We start from the raw sequence: 20678 nt of genomic DNA on the forward strand, positions 1-20678 counted from the left end.
TTATCATAAAAACCAAATTCCATCCGTTTATATTTTTTGTTCTATTAAATGTATACGTTTTTATGCATTTTTTTATTATGAAATGTTTGGAAAATGGTGTAAAAGAACATATCTTTGATCGGACTAAACTAGTCAAAGAGTCTTCTAATTTCAAGAGTAAATTACATAAACTATCATTGAAATTTTCTAATGCGTCACTCGATACCCTTTTTATTAGAACATTACTTTTACCTTCTTATCCAAACGAAACAATGTTAACTCACTGTTACTGTTATATAAAGGATTTAAAAATAAAAAATTGTCAATATTTGTAATAAATCATATTTTCCCTTCAAATTTAAAGCATCAGAATTTGTATTCTTGTAAGGAAAATCAAGCATTGGAGGTAAATGATTCAGAAGAAAATGTTGTTGATGAAGCAAAGGAGGGGATCATATGTAGAAGCAAGGAGTCATGCAGTTAACCTTTCTGGTTTTTGTTGTATGTTTTAATAAGCTTTAAGCTTGTCAGTAGTACCAAAGTCACAAACTAACCATAGAACTTAGGCAGCCAACAACCTTTTAGAAGGGTGAAGGGATTCACATATTGAACTAATAATGATGCTTCAAATATTTCCATTCTGTCGGCTGTCTCATGTAGGAGAGTTAGAAGTATGAGTATAGGATGATGATTTCATCAGTCAGTTGCAGTATTATCCATTAGATAAAAAGGATAAACAAAGGCCAAATAAAAATCAAGGTGCTCTTGCCCTTTACACCAGTTATTTACAATTAGTCGTCTGCTTAACATTTTGATAAAATGCAATTTTACAATGATAATTGTAAACAAGGTGCTCTTGGCCTTTGCAGGGCCTTGTCTCCAACAATTATCAGTTACCTATTCTACACGCCTATTCAAATTGTTGGGTATGAGCCCCTAAGAAGTGTGATTTTTGCAGATAATCTTCGATCTCTATGGTGGAATATTTGGTGTTGTGACTCAGGAGAGAACCATGTGATCTGAAAAAGTGTTATGTATTTCTACATAATTCAATTCTTGTTAATTTAGCTATTTATCTATGGATATTTCTACATATTTTGGCAACTCTAAGTGAGCGCTTTAACTTAAAGCAAAAACTCAGATTACTCCAAGCGAGCACTCTAGCTTAGAGAAAAAATTTTGCTAACTTCAAATGAGTGCTATAGCTCATAGCAAAATTTTTGCTAGCTCTAAGCGAGTACTCTAACTCAGTGAAAATTTTGGTAGCTTGAAGGAGTGCTCTAACTCAAAATGAAAATTTTGGTAGCTTGAAAGAGTGCTCTAGCTCAAAGCAAAAGCTAAGATTGCTTTGAACGAGTACCCTAGCTTTTAGCAAAAGTTTTGGTAACTCTAAGTAAGTGTTATAGTTCATAGTAAAAAAAAATTAGCTCTTAGCAAGTACTCTAGTTCAGAGAATTTTTTTTGATTAGAAGTAAATTACAAAATAATTATTGAAAAAAAATGAACAAAAAGACATAAATAAGGATAGAAAAAGCTACATTTTGGTTATTTCAAAGCTAACCAACTCTATTAAAATAAAACTATTTTTGGATAATTTTTAGAATCCATTTAACGAAGATGGATAGCACATTTGAGATATAATGTCATTAAGTTGTCACCTACATCTTAGCATTATTATTGAACATTTAGAAACCATTTAGTAAAAAATAATATCAATTAATTTCAACTACTACTCTAACTAGTTGAACGAATTAATGATATGAAACTTATATATTTTAATTAATATTTTGAAAGGTTAATATATTTAATTAATTAAACTTCAATATATTTTGAGTGATATTTTAGTGACTTATATCAAAATGGATTTTACTCAGAATTAATCTTGTTGTCTAAGTGTCATCTTATCATTTAAGAATTGTTACACTTTATACCATTGACATGGTAAACGATGATTTTAGAAACATTTTTTTTATATAATTATAAATATAGTATTTCACAATATGTTTATTGAACCCAATAAATGCAAATAAAGATTGAAAGTTTTGCATGTACATAAGTCATTGAGAACAATAGTATGACTTGTATCAAGCTACTTTTATTTTTTATTATTAAAAGTTTGAGAGTTTAAGATAAATCGTGATTCATAATTAATCGTGAAGATAAATAAGAAGTATAACAAAACTTTGATTGATCTGGTATTTAATTTGATTTATAAAAATATAAAAATTACATGATAAAACAAGCTTTTAATAATAAAAAGACAACAATTTGAAGAAATTAATTGCTGGGCGAGCTAGTAAGGACTCAAATTTTCATTCAAGCAATCATCTCAAAATTTGGAAAAACCCCAAATCATATGTTATTACCGTTAATGCAGAATGGGGGTACAATGAAACAAGAAGGAAAACCGAGAAATAAAATTCATCTTCAGTAGATAGCAAGCAACTCCAACGGAAAAGTGAAAAGGATATATATAAAAAAGAAAAGCAAAAGATAGTAGCACTAAATTTCTATGCCTCGTTGATCAGATTGAGGGCATCAGCCTCTGTGGGAAGTGCGGGAATTGCTCCCTTTTTAGTAGTTGTAATTGCTCCACATGCATTTGCAAACTTTAGCACTTCCCTTAACCTTGGTTCATCCTGCAGTTAAAAACATGAAAATAAATCAATCGCAAAAAAATCATGAAAAAATGATGGGGATCTTTGCAGAAGATTCGAAAACGGCTAACAATAACTTCATTTTCAATGAGACAGCTAATTTGAAGCTAAAGCACTCACTTCAAGTATGGATTGATCATCGACAATCTTGCTTAATAGAGCACCAACATACGAATCACCAGCGCCGGTTGTATCAACTGTGTTGACATGAAAAGCCTCCACCGATCCATGGAAATTCTGGTATGTGCAGAAAATTAAAGGACAACATTTATTACAAGTTGAAAAGGGTAATCAGCCATTTTAACGGCCTTAGGCCACAGCACATGGATGAATATAGCTCATAAAGAAGAAAACCATGTTATATAGAATCGCAATTTGGAACAAGAGGAGCATAAACAAGTTGGTCCGGATCCCCTAAACAACGTATCTAAGTTCAAATTTTGTGGATGAAAAAAAATATAATCATATAAAAATACTTCACTAAAAGTAGTTAGTTAGGTTTTCAAGTTGGATGTACCAATAACAGTTATAAAAAAAAACTTAAAATTTAGGAAAAATAAAGAAAAGTAAGGTGAGAAACATAGTGAACCTTGGAACCAAGGAAATTTCACGCATTAAAACGACTGTATGCCTACCATCCATTGACAGCTAACCAAACATGTAAAATGTAATGGACAGAAGCTAGGACTAAAGAAAATTGAAGGGTGGACAAAATACAGAAAATGTTTGGAAAGTAAAAAATTGAAAGTGTAGGGAGTGTTGTTGTTTACCTTGGTATAGTACCTAGAACCATGTTCCCCAAGAGTAACAAGGAGTAACTTCAAATTGGGGTGCCACAAAGAGAGAGCAGATGCATCATCAATTCTGTCACTTCCGGTTAGGAATTCGAGTTCCACGTCGCTCACCTTGATCACATCAGCCTTGTCCCATATGCTTAGTATTTGCTGACGCGCTTCCTCGGCTGAGGGCCACAATGGTAGCCTCAAGTTTGGGTCATAAGAGAGCAGGCACCCTGCTTCCTTCGCAACTTCCATCGCCTTCAAGTGTGCCGATCTGCATGGCTCCACGATCAAGCTTATCGATCCATAGTGGAATACTTTTGCCTGCTCACATTCAATCATTCCACATAATGTTCAATATTTTTAGACACTCGTTCAATCACAAATTATCATAAAGGACAATTTTGTTAACTTTTAGCCAAAAATACATTTTTCGTCTCTTATTATGATCAATTTAGTTTTACTTTAATTAATTAAATCAATTTAGTCTCATATTTTTAAAATATATCTCAATGTTTCACTTTCTATTTAAATGTTTCACTTTCTATTTAAATACTTAACGGATGTGACACGTGTCATGCTATCATATTACGTGACATGACATCATAACATGTGACAATGCACATGACACAATGACATGACACATGATATAACATGTGTCAAATCTGTTAAGTATTTAAACAAAAAAAATAAAAAAATTAAACATTAAAATACATTTTAAAGATGTGGGACTAAATTGACACAATAAATAATATAAGACGAAAAATATAATTTTAACTTACTTATAATAAATGTGTTAAACAGGATACATTTTTTTTTAAGTTAATAAAGCAATAAATACATATCCGTACCCATAAATCACGTTAAAAATTGAGGACACGTTTATTATATATCGAAAATCACTTCCTCGCGTCATACACGATTCAATATATAATTTATGACTAATATTAAATAATACCAGATCTCATTAATTATCATTAATCCAAAACAATTCTATTAAAAACAATTAAATTAAAATTAAATAAAGTCAACAGGCGCGTGAGGACAAGGTCAGAGAGAAAGACAACAGCCACAAGTCAAAGTAGATGACAACAGACAACAGGATAGAGTTCCGTTACAGCTCCCACCCTCGACCAAGCGCGTGAGAGGCCGAGATTTTTATTTTTAAATTAAAATTTAAAAAATTGTGATAAATATCCGTAAAAGCAAAATAAAATTGAAGTTTGTTTTTTTTTTTTAAAGTACGTTTGAAGAAAGGAAACAGTGGATCCATAATGTGGAAGTGGGTGTGGGCCCGACCCGAAATGTCATCCAGTTGGGCCAAAGTCTCAACGAAAACAGGAAAAACACGTGACAGAGGTCACGTGACAGGCCACCAACCAAACCAGCTTTTGCGATCTGATATGATTGCGATTTGCAAGAGAGAAGAAAACGGAGAAATAATTTAGAATTATTATTATTTTTTTTTAAAAGTTGCTTCGTCAGCATAATCGATTATCCAAAAATAAAGCCCACGCGCGCGTGAAACGCAAACACAAAGTGAAGAACTGCGTACCGATCTGATGAGTTCGAGGTTGAGATCTTCCGGCGTGAGAAGCATGTCGGCGCTGGGGTTTCTGTAGAACATGAACTCACGCTCTCCGTCGGCGCGTAGGGTCACGAAGGCCAGTGCGGTGCGCGCGCCCTCGTCGAACTTGATGCCGTCGGCTTTCACGTTGTTCTCCTGGAGGATTCCGGCCAGCATCTGCCCGAACTCGTCGTCGCCCAGCTTGCCGATGAAGGCGGCTTTTCCGCCGAGCCTGGCGACGGCGATGGCGACGTTGGCGGGGGCGCCGCCGGGAGCCTTGAGGAAGCCCGGAGCCTCGGCGAGGGAGACGCCGGAGACGGTGGGGACGAAGTCGATGAGCATCTCGCCGAAGCTGACGATGAGGCCGGCGCCGGTGGGAGGAAGGGCCATGGTTTTGGTGTTTGGAATGAATGAATTGCAGAGTAGAAGAAGAATGCAAGGTTGAGACTTTGGTATGTTTATATAATGAGGAAATAAGTGATTAAGATAACTAAATCAAACAATGCTTTCATTATCTTTAATTATTTTGTTACAAGTTAGTATTTGTTTTTAATTTTAACCATTTTTTTTCTAATATTTGTTTAGGCCACGTCACAATAAACATCTCCGAAAACCTCAAGCGTGTGGTTCAATGGTAGGGGTTGATCCACACTTAAGTAAGGTCAGGGGTTCGAATCCTGCCTTGTGTATGCAGCTGCGTTAAATCTTGAGGCCAGCTATCTCACTCTTTGAGGTGCCTCCAACGTAGAGATTAGTCACTGCTGTCGACGGTGGATACTCCAGGGACGAACCAAAAAAAAAATAAACATCTCCGAAACCATTTTAACAAAGAAAATGATAAATAGAGATAAGTTTCATTGAGTTTAAATTAGTCTTAAGTCTTAACTTATACAAAATTTAAAATAAGATTATATGGTTTATTCAATTAGAAAATTTCTATTTATCCACACGTCTTTAATATTATGAATGAAACAAACAAGTCAGTTAGATAAAAATTGAAAAAGAAAAAAGATGAATATATTTTAAGATAATTGGATTAGTGTTATTTTAAACTGAGATAAGTATATTATTTCAGGTAAATGGAAGAAGTTCTATTCAAAATAGGATGGGATATTAGGTAAGCCACTTTAGACGATTGACATTTAAACTGTGATTCCTTTGTAGGACTTTTTTACTGAACCTGCCCACTTTAATTAATAAGTACAATATTCTTCTTAAAATGAATAATACAAATAAGTATATTATTCCATGAATAACAGAATCTTATCATTAATATAATAGCAATCTGACCTTTTTTCTTTCTTTCTTTTTTTTAATATATACAGGACGATTGATCGAATAAAGATATTGCCCCTAACAAAAGGTAAGACAAATTCTTATTTTAGGCCTCTCAAAAAATTATTTATTATTGATTCTTTTTTGTAAGGCTTCTGTTTTTTTTCACTCTCTAACTTGAAAATTATTTAGCCATTAGTTTTATCTAAATAAAATATAACTTAATTTAAAGGTGGTAAATCCAGAATCTTATTAAAAAGGAGGCTAAAATATTTTTTAATAATAAATTTAAATGAATATTAAATTATAGTTTTTAAATACATAATCCTATTTATCTAACTTATCAACATGTTTCTTTAAAATCACAAAATCGTCAATAATTAAAATAATAAATATTTCAATATAATTATATATTTAGTATAATAAATATATTTTATTATAAAGAATCAAATAAAAGATTTTATTATAATTTTTTTTTTCAAAGAGTCCAGAGGGGAGAAGCCTTGCCTCCTTGAATCCATCTCTATTAATATATTGATTCTCACATTAAAAATTAATTAGTCATTAGTTTTAATTAAACAAATTATCTATTACTGTGTCAATTCTCATCGAATTTAGCTCATGTTTTTCAATTAACAAGGTGTCATCTCCAATTTTTTTAGACTTAAAAATATGTTGAATTCTCCCTGATTATAGCTATACAGTAAAATTATTAATCAATGCCAACAATAAGTAAAATACATAGAAATGACAATATTTATTTGTAATCATTGTATAATTCAATTACAACATAACATAAATTTATAAATAAAAATAACACAGGATTTTGTAAAAAAAAAAAAAAAGTATCATATGAATTTTGTAATTAAATAAACATACATAAAAAGGAGATATAAAATCACATCAATTATCAATATAACTTACACCAATTAACTTTATACTATATTGATTGTTTGTAACAGATTTTACAAAACTTAAGTAACAATTAAAAAATAATGAAAATATTCATATTATATATATATATATACACAATATTTTAATTTAATGTATACACATATTTTTTTATTCATAAAAATTGAATTTGATATAAGAGAGTTTATAAAACTTACATATTATGCTTAATGAAGTTAACTAGACTCTTATCTTATAAAAAAAATTGTGAGAATGAAAAATAGAATGATGTATATTTGTAGTTTAGTAGTGTTTTAACATTTGTTTTTATTTAACTATGAATATAATTTACATTGTGTTTTGATAATTAAAAATTAATTACACTTATTAGGTGAGAGCAACAAATGAATTATTTTGAAGATTAATTGATTTGGATCAAGGAATAGAAGGGGTGCGAGATCTGATGATAGTTAAATGGAATTGGACAGTATAACAAAGCAAATAACGTGCCTTTGAAGAAAAGCTGCACTTTTCAATTGCTCCCCACTCTCATTCTCAACACTTCCCTCGGTCCTACTGCAACTAAATGTGGCTGTCAAATTAAACCTTAATTTTTTAAATTGATAATATCATTTTTATCTAAAATAAAATATAGTTAATTTAGCAACATTTTATGAATTAATTAGGGAGACTAATCAGCGCATAGATCAACTTATGTTTGATTGTTTTTATAGCACTAAGATGAAGAGTGATTTCGATTTCAGATTTTGAGAATAAAATTATGTTAAATATTTGAAGAGAATGTTTTGTTGTTTGTAATAATTCTATGAGGCTCAAATAATATTATCTTTAGTAAATGATACTTGTGTAGTATTAAAAAAAAAGGTTATTTTGGGTGAGAATTGATATAATAATAAGTAAGAGACATGTTATTTAATTTAAATTAATAATTAATTGACTTTAATTATAAATTAAAAATAAATATTAGGTTCAAATTTGTTAAAAGAAAGGTTTTAGTTCAAGTATCACGTATTTCTTTATTCTTTTTAATTTTAAAATATTTAGTAAGATTTTGTTTCTATTTAGTTATCATTTTAAAAGTTAAAGATTATATTAATTATTATTTTTTAGTTATCACTTGTATCTCACATAAATTTTAATTAATTTATACATCAATACTTAATATGCATTTGTTAGATACTCAAAATGTAAGAGCACATAAATAGAAAACTTCAACATCATTTTATGAAACAATAAATTTATTACATTTTTTAAATTTATGTAAAATAACTCTAAACGAATATTATAAGTAAGGTCAGGGGTTTGAATCCTGCCTACGTTGGAGTCACTCATCAAATATGAGGCGAGAGATGAGGAAACGATGAAAGACGAGAAAGCGCGTTCTAATTAAATAAAGAAAATGAGAATAGTGTGTGTGAGAGAGAGAAAGAGCAATCGATCGGCAAAAGAGAGATGAATGTGAGGAATTTGTAGAAAGGGAAAACCCTAGGAGTTGAACCACGTTTAAGTAAGGTCAGTGATTCGAATTCTACCTTGTGTATGCAGCCGCGTTAAATCTTAGGGCCAACTATCTCACTCTCTGAGGTGCCTCCAATATAGCGAGGAGATTAATCACTGCTATCGACGGTAGATACTCCAGGAACGAAAAAAAAATGAATATTATAAAGAAATAGAAGTAAATTTATTACATTCTTTCCCAGATGTATTCAAAAAGCTGTGTGCGTTATATTTCAATTATTTCTTTCTTGCTTAAGCAATAAAAACTTAAGTAATACATTTATTATTATTTTTCCTCCTATCCATGAACAAAAATTTATGGGTTAGTTCAGAAATTTAAAATAAAAAAACATATATAAATAAAACATATATAAATGTCACATTTTATTTAATGATTTTCTTTTTCCTAATTTTATAATTTTTAAGTGTGCTGTTTACTTGTTAACCATCCTCTTTCCATCTCGTTTCATGTTATAAATAAATTAAACAACTTAGCAAGGAAGAAAACATTTTTTTTTAATGTTTTCGATTCCTTCTTCTCCTTTTAGTGTTAGAAGAATATTTACATAGTCTGTAATATAAAAATGTGTTCTGATGTAAATTTATACTTTATAGTTTTAATTAATTTAAACACACAACTTAGTTATATTCAATGATTTAATATAATTTTAATTTAAACAGATGTATATGATGAAATGAGTGGAACCAATAGCCTAGGACTAGGAATTATGATAAGCAGGGCTTTGTCAGGTGCCATTTTCAATATAATTAGGATTAAACAACACTTTAATACTGCTCACCACACATCCACTGTAGTATTAAGGCGCCAAATAAATATAATTTAGGGAAAAAATGAATTTTAATTTTTTTTTTAATGTGATTGAGATTTTTGTATTTTAAATTGATGAATTTAATTCTTAATTTAAAAAATATGTAAATTTAATTTAATGATTTTTAGGAAAATTAAATCCATAATTTTTTTGAAAATTAATTACTAAATTTGGATTAAGAATTGGGATGGAAATTGGGAAGCACGTGGCTGATGGCTCAGTCAGATCCAAACTCTAAAAAGGTTGATGGCCTCAAGCCCTCATCTCGACAAGGGACAAGTTGCTGCTTTTTGAAAAGAAATTAAAAACCGTCCTCTCTTTTATTTTTATTTTCAATTCGAGCTTATCTAATTAGTAAGGAGTTGCTTAAATTTAAGCATAATTCTTAAAAATTGGTTACATATGAATTAAAAAAAATACTATTTAAAATTTAATGTCCTAATGGTGAAATAAAAATAATACAAAAAAATGTATAAAACAATGACTTGTTTAAAAATTACATTGTTAGAAAAAAAAAATATTAATGAATTATTCAAACTAACATTTTAGTATGGACACATAAAAATAACATATGTTTAATTTATATTATTAAAATTTATAGTAAATATTTTTTAAAATGTAACTATATTTTAGATTTTTGATAAATAATTTATTTTATGATATAAACTTAATTTTAATTTCTGATAATTTCTTTTAAAGAATATTTGAAGTTTTTTTTATAAATAAAGATGAACAAATAAATTAAAAGAGATAAAATTTTAAAAAAAAATCTCAAAAAATATTTTCAATAGATAAAACTTTCCAAAAACACTATCATTAAAATAAAACCTTTTTAAATATTTTTTTTTTGCAATGATGAAAAATATCTCAAAGATTGTCAGAATTAATCATACTTTTACTATTCCAACCTCTTTCCTCCAATCACTATTCTAATATAGAGGTTGAGATACCAACATTATTATCATAAGTGATAACAACTAATATTGCTTAACCAAGTTGTCTACAATTCAAATCTTAATTTTAGATATAAAATAAACTATATTAAAATAAATAATATTTTATCTTGTATACATTTCTAATCTCCAACAAAAATTAGTCATTGCTTCCAACATTAAATACTTTACTTTATAGCAATATTATGTTACTCTTTGAAATTGTACATAGCATTGAATTTGAGGACTTCATTTGAATTATTACTCCCATCGCAAGATGCATTTTAATATATAGTCTATAACTAAAGTTAATTTAAACACATTAATAATTTAAAAATAATTTTATCAGAATAATTTCCATTCAATAAATGATTAAATTGGATTGGTATATTTTAGTGCCGGCTTCTTTCTCATTTGACAAGTTATAAGAAATTAGTCCAGGTTCCAAAAATTTTATTCTCTGTAAAGCGTTATGTTAGTGTTTCTGCACATATATTTGAAATATATCCAATGAGAATATCTAAATTCAATGTTGGTTAGCATTTTCTAAGACGTGCATGCACACACACGTAACCACGCAAGGTGTCCAGCACATTAAAATTAAAAAGCCTAGCAACGATAGTTTTGGTAAATTTAAAACTCGATTTTCAAAATTCTCCAAGGTATATTTATATGGACAACTTGATTTACTCAAAGTAACTGTTGACAATATATATTTAATCTCTAATCTCTAGTGCATGGAAATTGTTATAAATATTGATTATTATAGTAGTGGCTATGTTTAGATATTGATGAAGAACATGTGGCGGAGGTTACACTTTCATCGTGCATTTTAGTAAAATATACCTCTCTTTCTTGATCACCATTGGAATCCAACATGCTGTCCTCTTCAGAATCTGATTCATTCATTGACGTGTTTTCATCTTCTATCTCTGATAGCTCCATTTCCGTGGAATCTGCTTCAGTCTCTGAAAGAGTGGCTGAAAAATAATCATTGTTTTTTAAGTCACAGATTTTGTTATCTGGAATTCCATGATTCCCTTTTTCACTTGGATCATCCAGCATTGACAAGGGATTTCTGTTGTTTGGATCACCATAAAGGGCAATGTGCCTGTAATATAGCTCTAATTCTTTCTCAGCAATAGCAATGAAGCGCCTCACTGACTCCAGGGATTGCTCATACTTAGACTTTTCAAGTGCCTGAAGGAACAAAAATCATAAGTTATATTAGATTAAACTAGGAATTTTGTATAAAGATTAAATATCCATATTCAACAATTTTGTATGAAGATTAAATATCTACCAAGAAATTTAGGAAGGCAATGATAACAGAAGAATAGTTTGAACACTATAACCAATCAACCAGCCATCGAACTCATTAATTATAGCATGAATCTTCGATTCTCCATGAACATACAGCTACTAAATGCAAACTGGAGATCACTATATTATGTTACACAAAAAAGTATGGCATTAAAAACTATATTCTATAGGTCAAATGCTATGTATTTAAACACTGGAGTAGACTAGCTCAACCCTTTATTTTCTTAGCTTTTCACCCAAGAAACTTTCACACTGCATTCTCCAACTTAACGGCTTTCACACTGTCCTACTCCTGCTTCCAACTTTTTCTTTGTTCATTGCTTGATTTCACAGCTTTCTAATGCCAATCATGTATTAACAAGGAGATGCATAAAAACATGCAGGATGATTGCCCTATAATATATTATGGAATGGAAAGGTCAGATAGTCAAGTTGAGTGTACACAAAGATTAACTATTTCTACGGTATCAGAGGTCTCGTTCTAAACAGAAAGTGATGCATGCAGACTTAAAAAGTTTGAAGAAAATGGGGGGAAAAAAAGATCACCAAGACCAGTAAGTGAACCAAATAATGGCTCGGTGACCTTTAAACTAAGGCTAGTAGGTCCAAAACTACTACAATGATTATAGCTTTATAGCTTTATTGCTAACCAAACTATTCGAAGGTATGACAATTCAACAGCTTCTAAATGGTCTGTATTTATGAAGAACTGCAAATGTCCGTCCATAACATAAGAAAATAATTTTGAATGGATGATACATGTGTGTTAGTGCAATTACACGGGTTCAGTATAATTAAAAAACAAATAGTTTTGCATGCAAGCATACAATGAAGGATTTGGCTCCTCCGATGTGAGACGAGTGTGCGTTTAAAAATAAAGCACACATAGTAACAACTGATAATTTAGAAAATCGATGGTTGCAATTGTGATTGATTCCAGAATTTGTTAAGCATGCATTCGATTTAACGACAATTCTCAATCACCAATTTTTTAATCAACAGTTGTAAGTGCATTTTGTCATCTAAAGTCGGAAACTATAACAAAAATACACAATGCTGGTTCTGATCAATGCTAGATAGGAAAGGTGGAAATTTGTTTTCAACGTATACCACGTTTTGAGAAAGAGTTGCGTGCTACGAACCTTTTTGGCAACGGAGAATGCAGTAAAATATTGAAACAGTTGAATTTCATTTCCAATGCTTTTAAATGACGAACGAAAGCTATAGCAATGGTGCATTTCAGATATTTTCTTTTATAAAGAAACAAAGAAACGCACCTTTTTCTTGGACAGGGTATCAATTGGTGACATAACCTCAGGTTGTTCATAGTTCTTTCCGCGATAAAATATTATTGTGTCATCTCCAATTATTTGAAGTGGAATACCACCACTCAATCTGGCAAGTTCTTGTGCATACTCATGTACTTGACCAGGCTTACAAGGCTTGCATATGACCTTAACAGTCTCGTGTTTCTTCCAATGCATATGCATATTGAGAACAACACCTCCAAACAATCCTCTTCTGCCAATTTGTAGATAATTAGATCTCTTCTGAGCCATTTTCTTCAAATAAAAACGTTCCTCCCCCGTCAAGCCAACAGGCTTTACAACAGGACCCTGAAGTTTAGGAACTTCATATCGTTTGAGCCTTTCAATGAGCAATGCTTCTTTAATTCTTGCCTGGGGTTAAAACCAGAGTCAAGCAAGATTAGCAGAATGTCTAGGCAAATAAGCATTTCAAGAATTTTGTGATTGTTGAAGACAAATTTTCTAGTGTCATCATTTAAACACTATAAATACACAAAATCTTCATTAGAAAATGCTGCAAAGAAATAAGAGATCTATCAGATCAACTAAAGTGACACAAAACCAGGCATCACATATCATGAGTAAAAGTTAATCATACATGCCTCCAAGCCCATAACTGCTACTGTCAAGCTCTGCAAATTGACAATATAACTAGGACAACGGAGGAATTTACCATTGTTTTAATTTCTTTTAAAAAGAAGTATATATCATCTAGAATCGAGAAGTACAATAAAAATAAGATCCTGTAACATCTTTGATATCTCGTGTCAACTATACATAACTATGGCCAGAGTAGAGCTAATAAAGGTTTGAGCAATCCTCATCCCATGAGCTAATTTAGGGGTTTAGTTAGTTCTAACTCAAATTCAAGATAGCATCAGAGCCTATTGTAGATATTATATTAGGCCACTCTCAAATGTCTAAAAATTTACCTGACCCTGCAACTTTCCCAATGCAATTTACTTGGCCCCATTGCTTTCTTAGTTCAATATTGGAAAGAAAAAAGGAAAAGAAAAAAAGAAAAAAAAAAAGAGTTCTACATTTTCCATGCTTCAATCCTTGTGGTGAAGGGGCAAGTTAAGATATCAAATCAACTATAAATATGGCCAAAGTTGAGCTTATAAGGGTTTGGATAATCCTCATTTCATGAGTTAGCTTTTGAGGTTAAGTTAGGACCAACCCAAATTCAAGACAAATCATGTTGATTACTTGATTCTTAGTTTCCCTCAAAGAGAAGAATATACTAATACAATCAAACAAATTTTGAATTTGTTTGAATAAGTTTCTCCATAAATACTTTTAAGAAGAAAAAAAATAGGAAAGAAAAATGAGATAAACTTTTCCATGAAATAATCAGACTCTTAGTTCAATCCGATGGGCCTAAAAGTGGGAAATTTAATCACTTGAGATCCATACATACCATCAACACAAGCAAACAAAAAAGAGGAAATCCAATCATATCTTACTTTTTCAATCTTGTACTTGATCCTCTCTTCTGCACTGGCAAATCTCTGTTTCTTCTTCTTCCCTTTGACACCAAGTCGACGGGGATCTTTCCTGTTGGCCGCTCTCCTCTTCTCTTTCTCTCTCTTCCTCTGCATCTTCAACCTCTTCTTCGTCTTCCACTTGTCTTTCTTCGGAGCCTCAACCTCATGAGTCTCAAACTTGGTCTTCCCTCCCGTTATCACAAGGTTCACCCTTCCATAGCTCAAATCTCTTAAACCCCACCAATAACCCTGCCCTCCAAACGGGACACAGTGCCTCAAAGGATAACACATACGCTTCTGAGTCCTCCCAACTGACCTAGAACACAAAGGAATTAGAATAAAAAGCCCTAAACTTTCAATAACCCAGAACCCCTAGCAAGAAAAACAAAATAACCCAAGTTAGGTGCTTCAATATGTTGTTCATATAAAAGTGTCATAGGTTTTGGGTAGTGACTTAGAAGAAAACTATAATTTAACAAAAAAAAATGCGGCTTCGAGAGGGATGAGAGGGAACCTGGGAGAAGCCGAAAACGAGGTAGCGTACGAGAATCTGAGAGCAATGGAAGCTCTCCTTATGCTGCGGAATAACGAGGTTGCCATTGTTGATTGTTGAAGAAGCGTCTGGTCCCTTGCGTTGTGCTTGTGCAGGGTGTGTTATTGTTGTTGTTGTTCAGGTGCACTACCCCTACCCGTGTAATCTCACGAGCATGCATCATTTCATTTGACACGTGGCAAGCAAATATTGGGTCAATTTTAAGAAGTTGACTTTATTCACGAGAGTGTGTCCAATGAGTTTTTGACACGTAAAGAGGGAGTTCGGGATCCATATATGCCTTGCCTTACCTAAATCACTTCCTCTGCGTTCTGATGTTCTCTCTGTAGCACGAAACAGAGGATTCAAATAGTGGCATCACAGACCGTTTCTACCACAATCCAATTTCGAGTGAGTTTTTTTTTTTTTTTTTTTTTTACAATTTTTTTATTCAATTAGGATGTGTAAATTCTGTTGAGGATTTTGATTCAGCTGGAAATTTAGGGTTTTGCTTTCTTGTGGTTTGGGGAATAACTGCATTATTGGAAGATACCAATCCTCTTTCTTTGTATTTCTACAAAGAATTTCAAAGGGTATGGGGCAAATAACTCAAAATTGAAGCTTAGCGTTGTTGTTCTCTACTATCCTAATACGAGACCTTGTTTTTCCTCTTACACATTTTGAAGGTTGTTGACTTTAGTTGAATCTGTATGCTTACGAATTGATGCTAGAGACGAGGAAATTCCTGTTAATGCTCAGTTTTTTGTCTGATGGAATGGGTACATTGGAAAGAAAAAAACATTCAGGAATATAAAATTCTCGTTTCTCCCGTATGGTTTTAATCAGGACAAAACTTAGATAAATAGGTTAGAACTTAGTTGTGTGTGATGCTGTTATCTGATAAAAACATAGCATGTGTTATTTTTCATAGTCGAGGCATAAAAATAATTTTCATGTTGAATATTTACCTGAGAGGAGCACTACAAGTCTACAAACACTTACTTTGTCTAAGCTCGGATCCAACGTCAAAAATATCCTGTTTCATTAAAGGGAAAATATATTGATAGCGCAATTGCTCACATTTCGTTTACATGTAACATCCTTTTAACTTTTTAAGGAGAGTACTGTACGTGCGTGCAAATCTCCACTCTAATGTGGATGAAATAATTATTTTCAATTTCATTAGTGATTTAAATTTTTAATGGCCAAAGATATCACCGGCTTTAGTACATTTAAAGATTTGATTAGCAATATATTACAGGGCATGTCGAAACTTTGTAAAATTTGGAATGCTTGTTGTGGTAGATAATGGTTGAGTTGCACCCATTTTAACTCCATTATTTACGGTGGGAGAAATTGCGAAGATCTTAATTTGAGACCATATAATTAAGTAACTCATGCTTATTACATGTCACTGATGCCATGGAATGTATTCAATAGATTATCTGCTTGTTGGGATTAAAGTTGGTTATTGTTCACTCATTTTACTGGCTTTGGAGGAATTGTTTTGTTGGAATATATATATATATATATATATATTGTTTGATTGCTTTATAATGTAGTAATCTTCAGAAAAACAGAAATTCTTCATTCAATGCGGTTAATCTGTTTTGGTTCTTGTGGAGGAGTGTATTTGACAAATACTCGGTGATTTAAAGGTTGTTCTCTATTAGTGAATGCTATGGTCTTTGTTTCAATTTAAGAAATTCTTGTTAGCCATATTGTGTTCATCGTAGTTAGAAGTAACTTATCAATAGTTAGTTAAAGAAGATGGAAGGAATGGGAATTTGGATTATGTTTATTAACTTGTTCTTTGCTTAGCTGTATTTTCAATGAATGTGTTATTCATTAATTTCATCGACTGTTGTGTAGAACTAGAATGTCACCTGTGCGCTGAAAATCTTATACCAGATTCTTTTGTTGCTGCAGTGGAGTTTGGGATTGATGGCTCTATTACTGGCGAGACAGTAGTAAATACTACTGCTATAGGTGAGGTTAGTAGCATAGCTAATGACAACAGAGAAGGTGGAAGTTCTGTTGAACCAATTTACAAACAAGATCAACATGATAATGTGACTCAAGATTCCTCTGGAGGGATCACTATCCCATCTGCAATTCCCACAGTATCAGTTGTTTCAGTTGAAGAGCCCTATGTGGGTCAGGAGTTTGTGTCGGAATCAGCAGCACATGCATTTTATAATGCATATGCCACAGATGTTGGATTCATCATACGTGTGAGTAAACTCTCACGATCAAGGCGTGATGGAACTGTTATTGGACGCGCTCTTGTTTGCAACAAAGAGGGTTTCAGAATGCCTGACAAACGTGAAAAGATTGTGAGGCAAAGGGCCGAGACCAGGGTTGGTTGCAGGGCAATGATAATGGTGAGGAGAGTTAGTTCTGGCAAATGGGTTGTTACAAAGTTTATAAAGGAACACACACATCCTTTAACTCCTGGTAAAGTTAGAAGGGATTTCTATTATGAACAATATCCGGTCAGTTTCTGTCTTTCACTATTGAATGACTCGATATATTATTATGTTTGTTTATTATGTTAAGTTTTACTTTTGCTTAATAGATCAGTTATGAATGAATCTGGGTCAGATCATGATGCTCATATTGTGATAATTATTATAGAGAATTGTAGGTTATTTCAGAATGAAGTTTCAGGATAATATTGGTTCCTTTTGTTAGGAAGTCCCACATAGCTTGCTTCAATTCTTTGGATGCAGCTGATATATTTGTTGAGTAACTTGACTTGATGTCAATTGATTTTGAAATAAAATATAACATAGTATCAAAAACTATAACCCATCTTCGTGATTCGCCTATCTCAATTGTTGAAGTACACTTTATATATTTGTTGAACAACTTCACTTAATGACAATTGGTTTTGAGATGGAATCTAACACTTATAATATTTTCCAACTTTATTGTGAATGAATGTTCTATCTTTTTTCCCCTTAATGTAAGCTATAATCCAGAGAATTTTTCTTTTCTGTTGTTGCTTTTCTGAAGGGGAGTAGATTATGTGTATGTTTGGTTCCACATCCTTGATCCATGATTAAATAGAATCACATCAAAACTTATGCAAAAGCAATTAATTGTTGCTTCCATTGATTCATATCCAACCAAAATTGATGTGAATCCAGACATGCTGTACGACTCTTCTGCATTACCTCACATCGTTTGAAATTAGACCATCCTTCCAGCTCAAATAGGCCACATTACCCTTGCCCTTATGCTTACAAATTCCTTTACTCATAATGTAATGCAACTCATGAAGTGTCATGTATGTAAAGAGAAACTTGAGTGATTAGTAAATATTCTGGCCATCACCCCTTTCCAGTTCCTTTTTATCCTGACTAGCTCTTTTTTATGGTATTTTTAGAGTGAAGAAGAAAAAATTCGGGAACTATCTCAGCAGTTGGTAATTGAGAAAAAGCGATCTGCGACCTATAAAAGACATCTTGAATTGATATTTGAGCACATTGAAGAGCATAATGAGAGTCTTTCAAAGAAAATACAGCACATAGTAGAAAGTGTGAAGGAGATGGAAAGCAAAGAACAACAGAGTCGACTTTGACAGGTTCAGTATGATATTTAGTTGGTAGAAGAAACTAGTTAAGTAAATGTATAGGTCTTTTGAGTCCATTTTTGTCGTCCCAACAATGCAATAACTCATAACAGGTGCTGATAGAGTAGTCTATTTTTGTACAGAGTGAGACTGTTGAGAATGCTGTGGCTGGATATTCATATTTGATATTTCCTTCTCCTTCCATCAATGGATTTACTCTTTTCGTTGACTTTAATTATTATATGATTTCTTTGCTGCAATATGCATGTAATAACATTTTAGCCTTTCCTCGTTTCTTCCGTTTAATGCCGAAAATGGAGACTATGCTATGCCCACATATGTCTAGTAAGTGGGAGTGTTTAATCTCATTCTTATTTAATTATTTAAAAAAAATTAAATCACTAGTTTAATTAATGAAGGAAAAAAAGTTATTTTTAAGATAAAAACTAGTATAATAACTTGGGCCTTATACGAGTGTTTTCATTTTACAAATTTTTATATTATATAAGTACATATGCGTATACAAATATTTAAAAATATAATAATATAGTTATGAATATTGATATATATTCAAATAATTTTATATTGAGATATATTGTTTTAATTTATATCATTTTTTGTTTTAAGAATATGACCTTTATAAATATGTTTGCATTTGTATATAACTTATATATATATATATATATATATATATATATATATATATATATAGAGAAAGAGAGAGAGAGAGAGTTTTAATAAGAAATATTAATAATAAAATTGTTATATTTTCCTTTTAAAAAATATGTTTTTGTTATAAAGGGGAAATTACTAACAATAATTATTGAAAAAGAAAAGAGATTTGTGAGTATTTTGAGTTTATAGATTACAATAAAAAATTAATAATGAATACAAAAAAAAAAAAATTTATACAATAATATTGTTCATCTTATTTTATTTTGGCTAATAACTATGAGACTCGTAAGTTTTTCTCTTGTAATTTTGAATTGATTCATTTCATTTCTAGATCTATATTTTCACGTAATGTTTGGGTCCTTGTTTATCGAAAATAATTTAGTTTTTTATTTAAACATATTAGCTACGATTCAATCCTTGATGATATGCATGAAAAAAATGAAAATAAGTTGACACAAACAATAATGAAATGACACATCATTAGAAATTTTAAAAATTAAAAGAAAAAAACCTCTTGTAGAATTTAATTAGGTGGGTACCAATAACTCCATAAATACATTTCAAATGTACGTGCTAATAAAATTTTCTTAGTCATTAACTCGCAAAAATAATTTTTATAGGTAAGGTTTGTTTTATTTTTAATTGTTTATAGCATTAAAAGTTAAAGAAGAAGAATCTTAAAATCAGCTTTATAAAGGAAAGGATACGGGGCTTCTAGAATTATGTTTGGATGGGTTATAGACCTAAAAGAAAATTAAATGACATAAAAACTATATAAGATGATCTTATAATATTATTGTATTTAAATTTAATATTATTTAATTATATTTTTGAAAATAAGATGATGACGCTAGTAACATCATCCATAATAGTTTAAGTTATAAAGATGTATATATATTAGTCTTTGAGGATATAAAAAATTTGAATGTTATTTTTATTGTATATTTTATCCTCTTCTTAACTCTAATAGTAATTTTAAGTTATTTTACAATAGTGTAATTTTAGCTTCTTATCAAATCAAAATTGAAAAGTGAACATCTTAAGTACAAGTAAATGTGTTTGGGTTTAGGGTTTCATGTTTGGATATTGTTATTATAGAAACAAGCTTTTTTTTTTTTGTTTTATATAAAAACAAGCTAGTAGTAATAAAATTTGGTATAAAAACTTTGATCAAATACTAAAGTTTCTTAAAGTTGTTTCAGTTTAAAATCAAATTTGGACCCATATTAAGTACCTTCACTTAAAACATATGGAATGTTTACCTAAAATCAGGTATTTCAATGTGACTTTGGATAATTTTCAACATGCATTTAAACAAGCATTAAGTTATCTTAGCATCAAACTTTGTT

The 20678-nt window shown here is 31.1% G+C and overlaps 3 protein-coding genes across 5 annotated transcripts; 1 reads left to right on the forward strand and 2 right to left on the reverse strand.

The window, feature by feature from the left end:
* Window positions 1-2306: 2306 nt before the first annotated feature.
* On the reverse strand, window positions 2307-5426 carry LOC109800154 (fructokinase-2). The gene is made up of 4 exons (XM_020360881.3): window positions 4971-5426; window positions 3407-3739; window positions 2757-2873; window positions 2307-2618 (listed from the first exon to the last, which is right to left on the reverse strand). The coding sequence occupies exons 1-4, from the start codon at window positions 5370-5372 to the stop codon at window positions 2490-2492; spliced, it is 981 nt and encodes a 326-aa protein (XP_020216470.1). The 5' UTR covers window positions 5373-5426; the 3' UTR covers window positions 2307-2489.
* Window positions 5427-11050: 5624 nt separating this feature from the next.
* Window positions 11051-15290, reverse strand: LOC109800153 (RNA-binding CRS1 / YhbY (CRM) domain protein). 3 transcript variants are annotated; one of them, XM_020360879.3, is made up of 4 exons: window positions 15060-15290; window positions 14525-14861; window positions 13029-13430; window positions 11051-11628 (listed from the first exon to the last, which is right to left on the reverse strand). In XM_020360879.3, exons 1-4 carry the CDS (start codon window positions 15143-15145, stop codon window positions 11176-11178), a joined length of 1278 nt encoding a protein of 425 aa, XP_020216468.1. In that variant the 5' UTR covers window positions 15146-15290; the 3' UTR covers window positions 11051-11175. The 3 variants fall into 3 exon arrangements, with proteins under 3 accessions (XP_020216468.1, XP_020216469.1, XP_029127450.1); XM_020360880.3 differs by having other exon boundaries at window positions 14525-14856; window positions 15060-15200; XM_029271617.2 differs by having other exon boundaries at window positions 14525-14917; window positions 15060-15193.
* A 42-nt stretch (window positions 15291-15332) lies between these two features.
* On the forward strand, window positions 15333-18889 carry LOC109800155 (protein FAR1-RELATED SEQUENCE 6). The gene is made up of 4 exons (XM_020360884.3): window positions 15333-15488; window positions 17007-17572; window positions 18469-18666; window positions 18798-18889. Coding segments are annotated over exons 1-3 (762 nt in total). The 5' UTR covers window positions 15333-15487; the 3' UTR covers window positions 18664-18666; window positions 18798-18889.
* Window positions 18890-20678: the final 1789 nt, after the last annotated feature.

The sequence above is a fragment of the Cajanus cajan genome, chromosome 8 (genome assembly GCF_000230855.2).
Source record: "Cajanus cajan strain Asha chromosome 8, NIPB_CcT2T_4, whole genome shotgun sequence".
In the NCBI taxonomy this organism is placed as follows: domain Eukaryota; kingdom Viridiplantae; phylum Streptophyta; class Magnoliopsida; order Fabales; family Fabaceae; genus Cajanus; species Cajanus cajan.

Coding starts and splice junctions, on each gene's coding strand:
- LOC109800154 (XM_020360881.3), bottom strand. CDS start 5,372: ATGGCCCTTCCTCCCACCGGCGCCGGCCTCATCGTCAGCTTCGGCGAG. Junction 3,740..4,970: donor ACCTCGAACTCATCAGATCG/GTACGCAGTTCT, acceptor GAATGTGAGCAG/GCAAAAGTATTCCACTATGG. Junction 2,619..2,756: donor ATGATCAATCCATACTTGAA/GTGAGTGCTTTA, acceptor TTTTAACTGCAG/GATGAACCAAGGTTAAGGGA.
- LOC109800153 (XM_020360879.3), bottom strand. CDS start 15,145: ATGGCAACCTCGTTATTCCGCAGCATAAGGAGAGCTTCCATTGCTCTC. Junction 14,862..15,059: donor TCGTTTTCGGCTTCTCCCAG/GTTCCCTCTCAT, acceptor TTTGTGTTCTAG/GTCAGTTGGGAGGACTCAGA. Junction 11,629..13,028: donor ATACCCTGTCCAAGAAAAAG/GTGCGTTTCTTT, acceptor TTGTTCCTTCAG/GCACTTGAAAAGTCTAAGTA.
- LOC109800155 (XM_020360884.3), top strand. Junction 17,573..18,468: donor TCTATTATGAACAATATCCG/GTCAGTTTCTGT, acceptor TGGTATTTTTAG/AGTGAAGAAGAAAAAATTCG.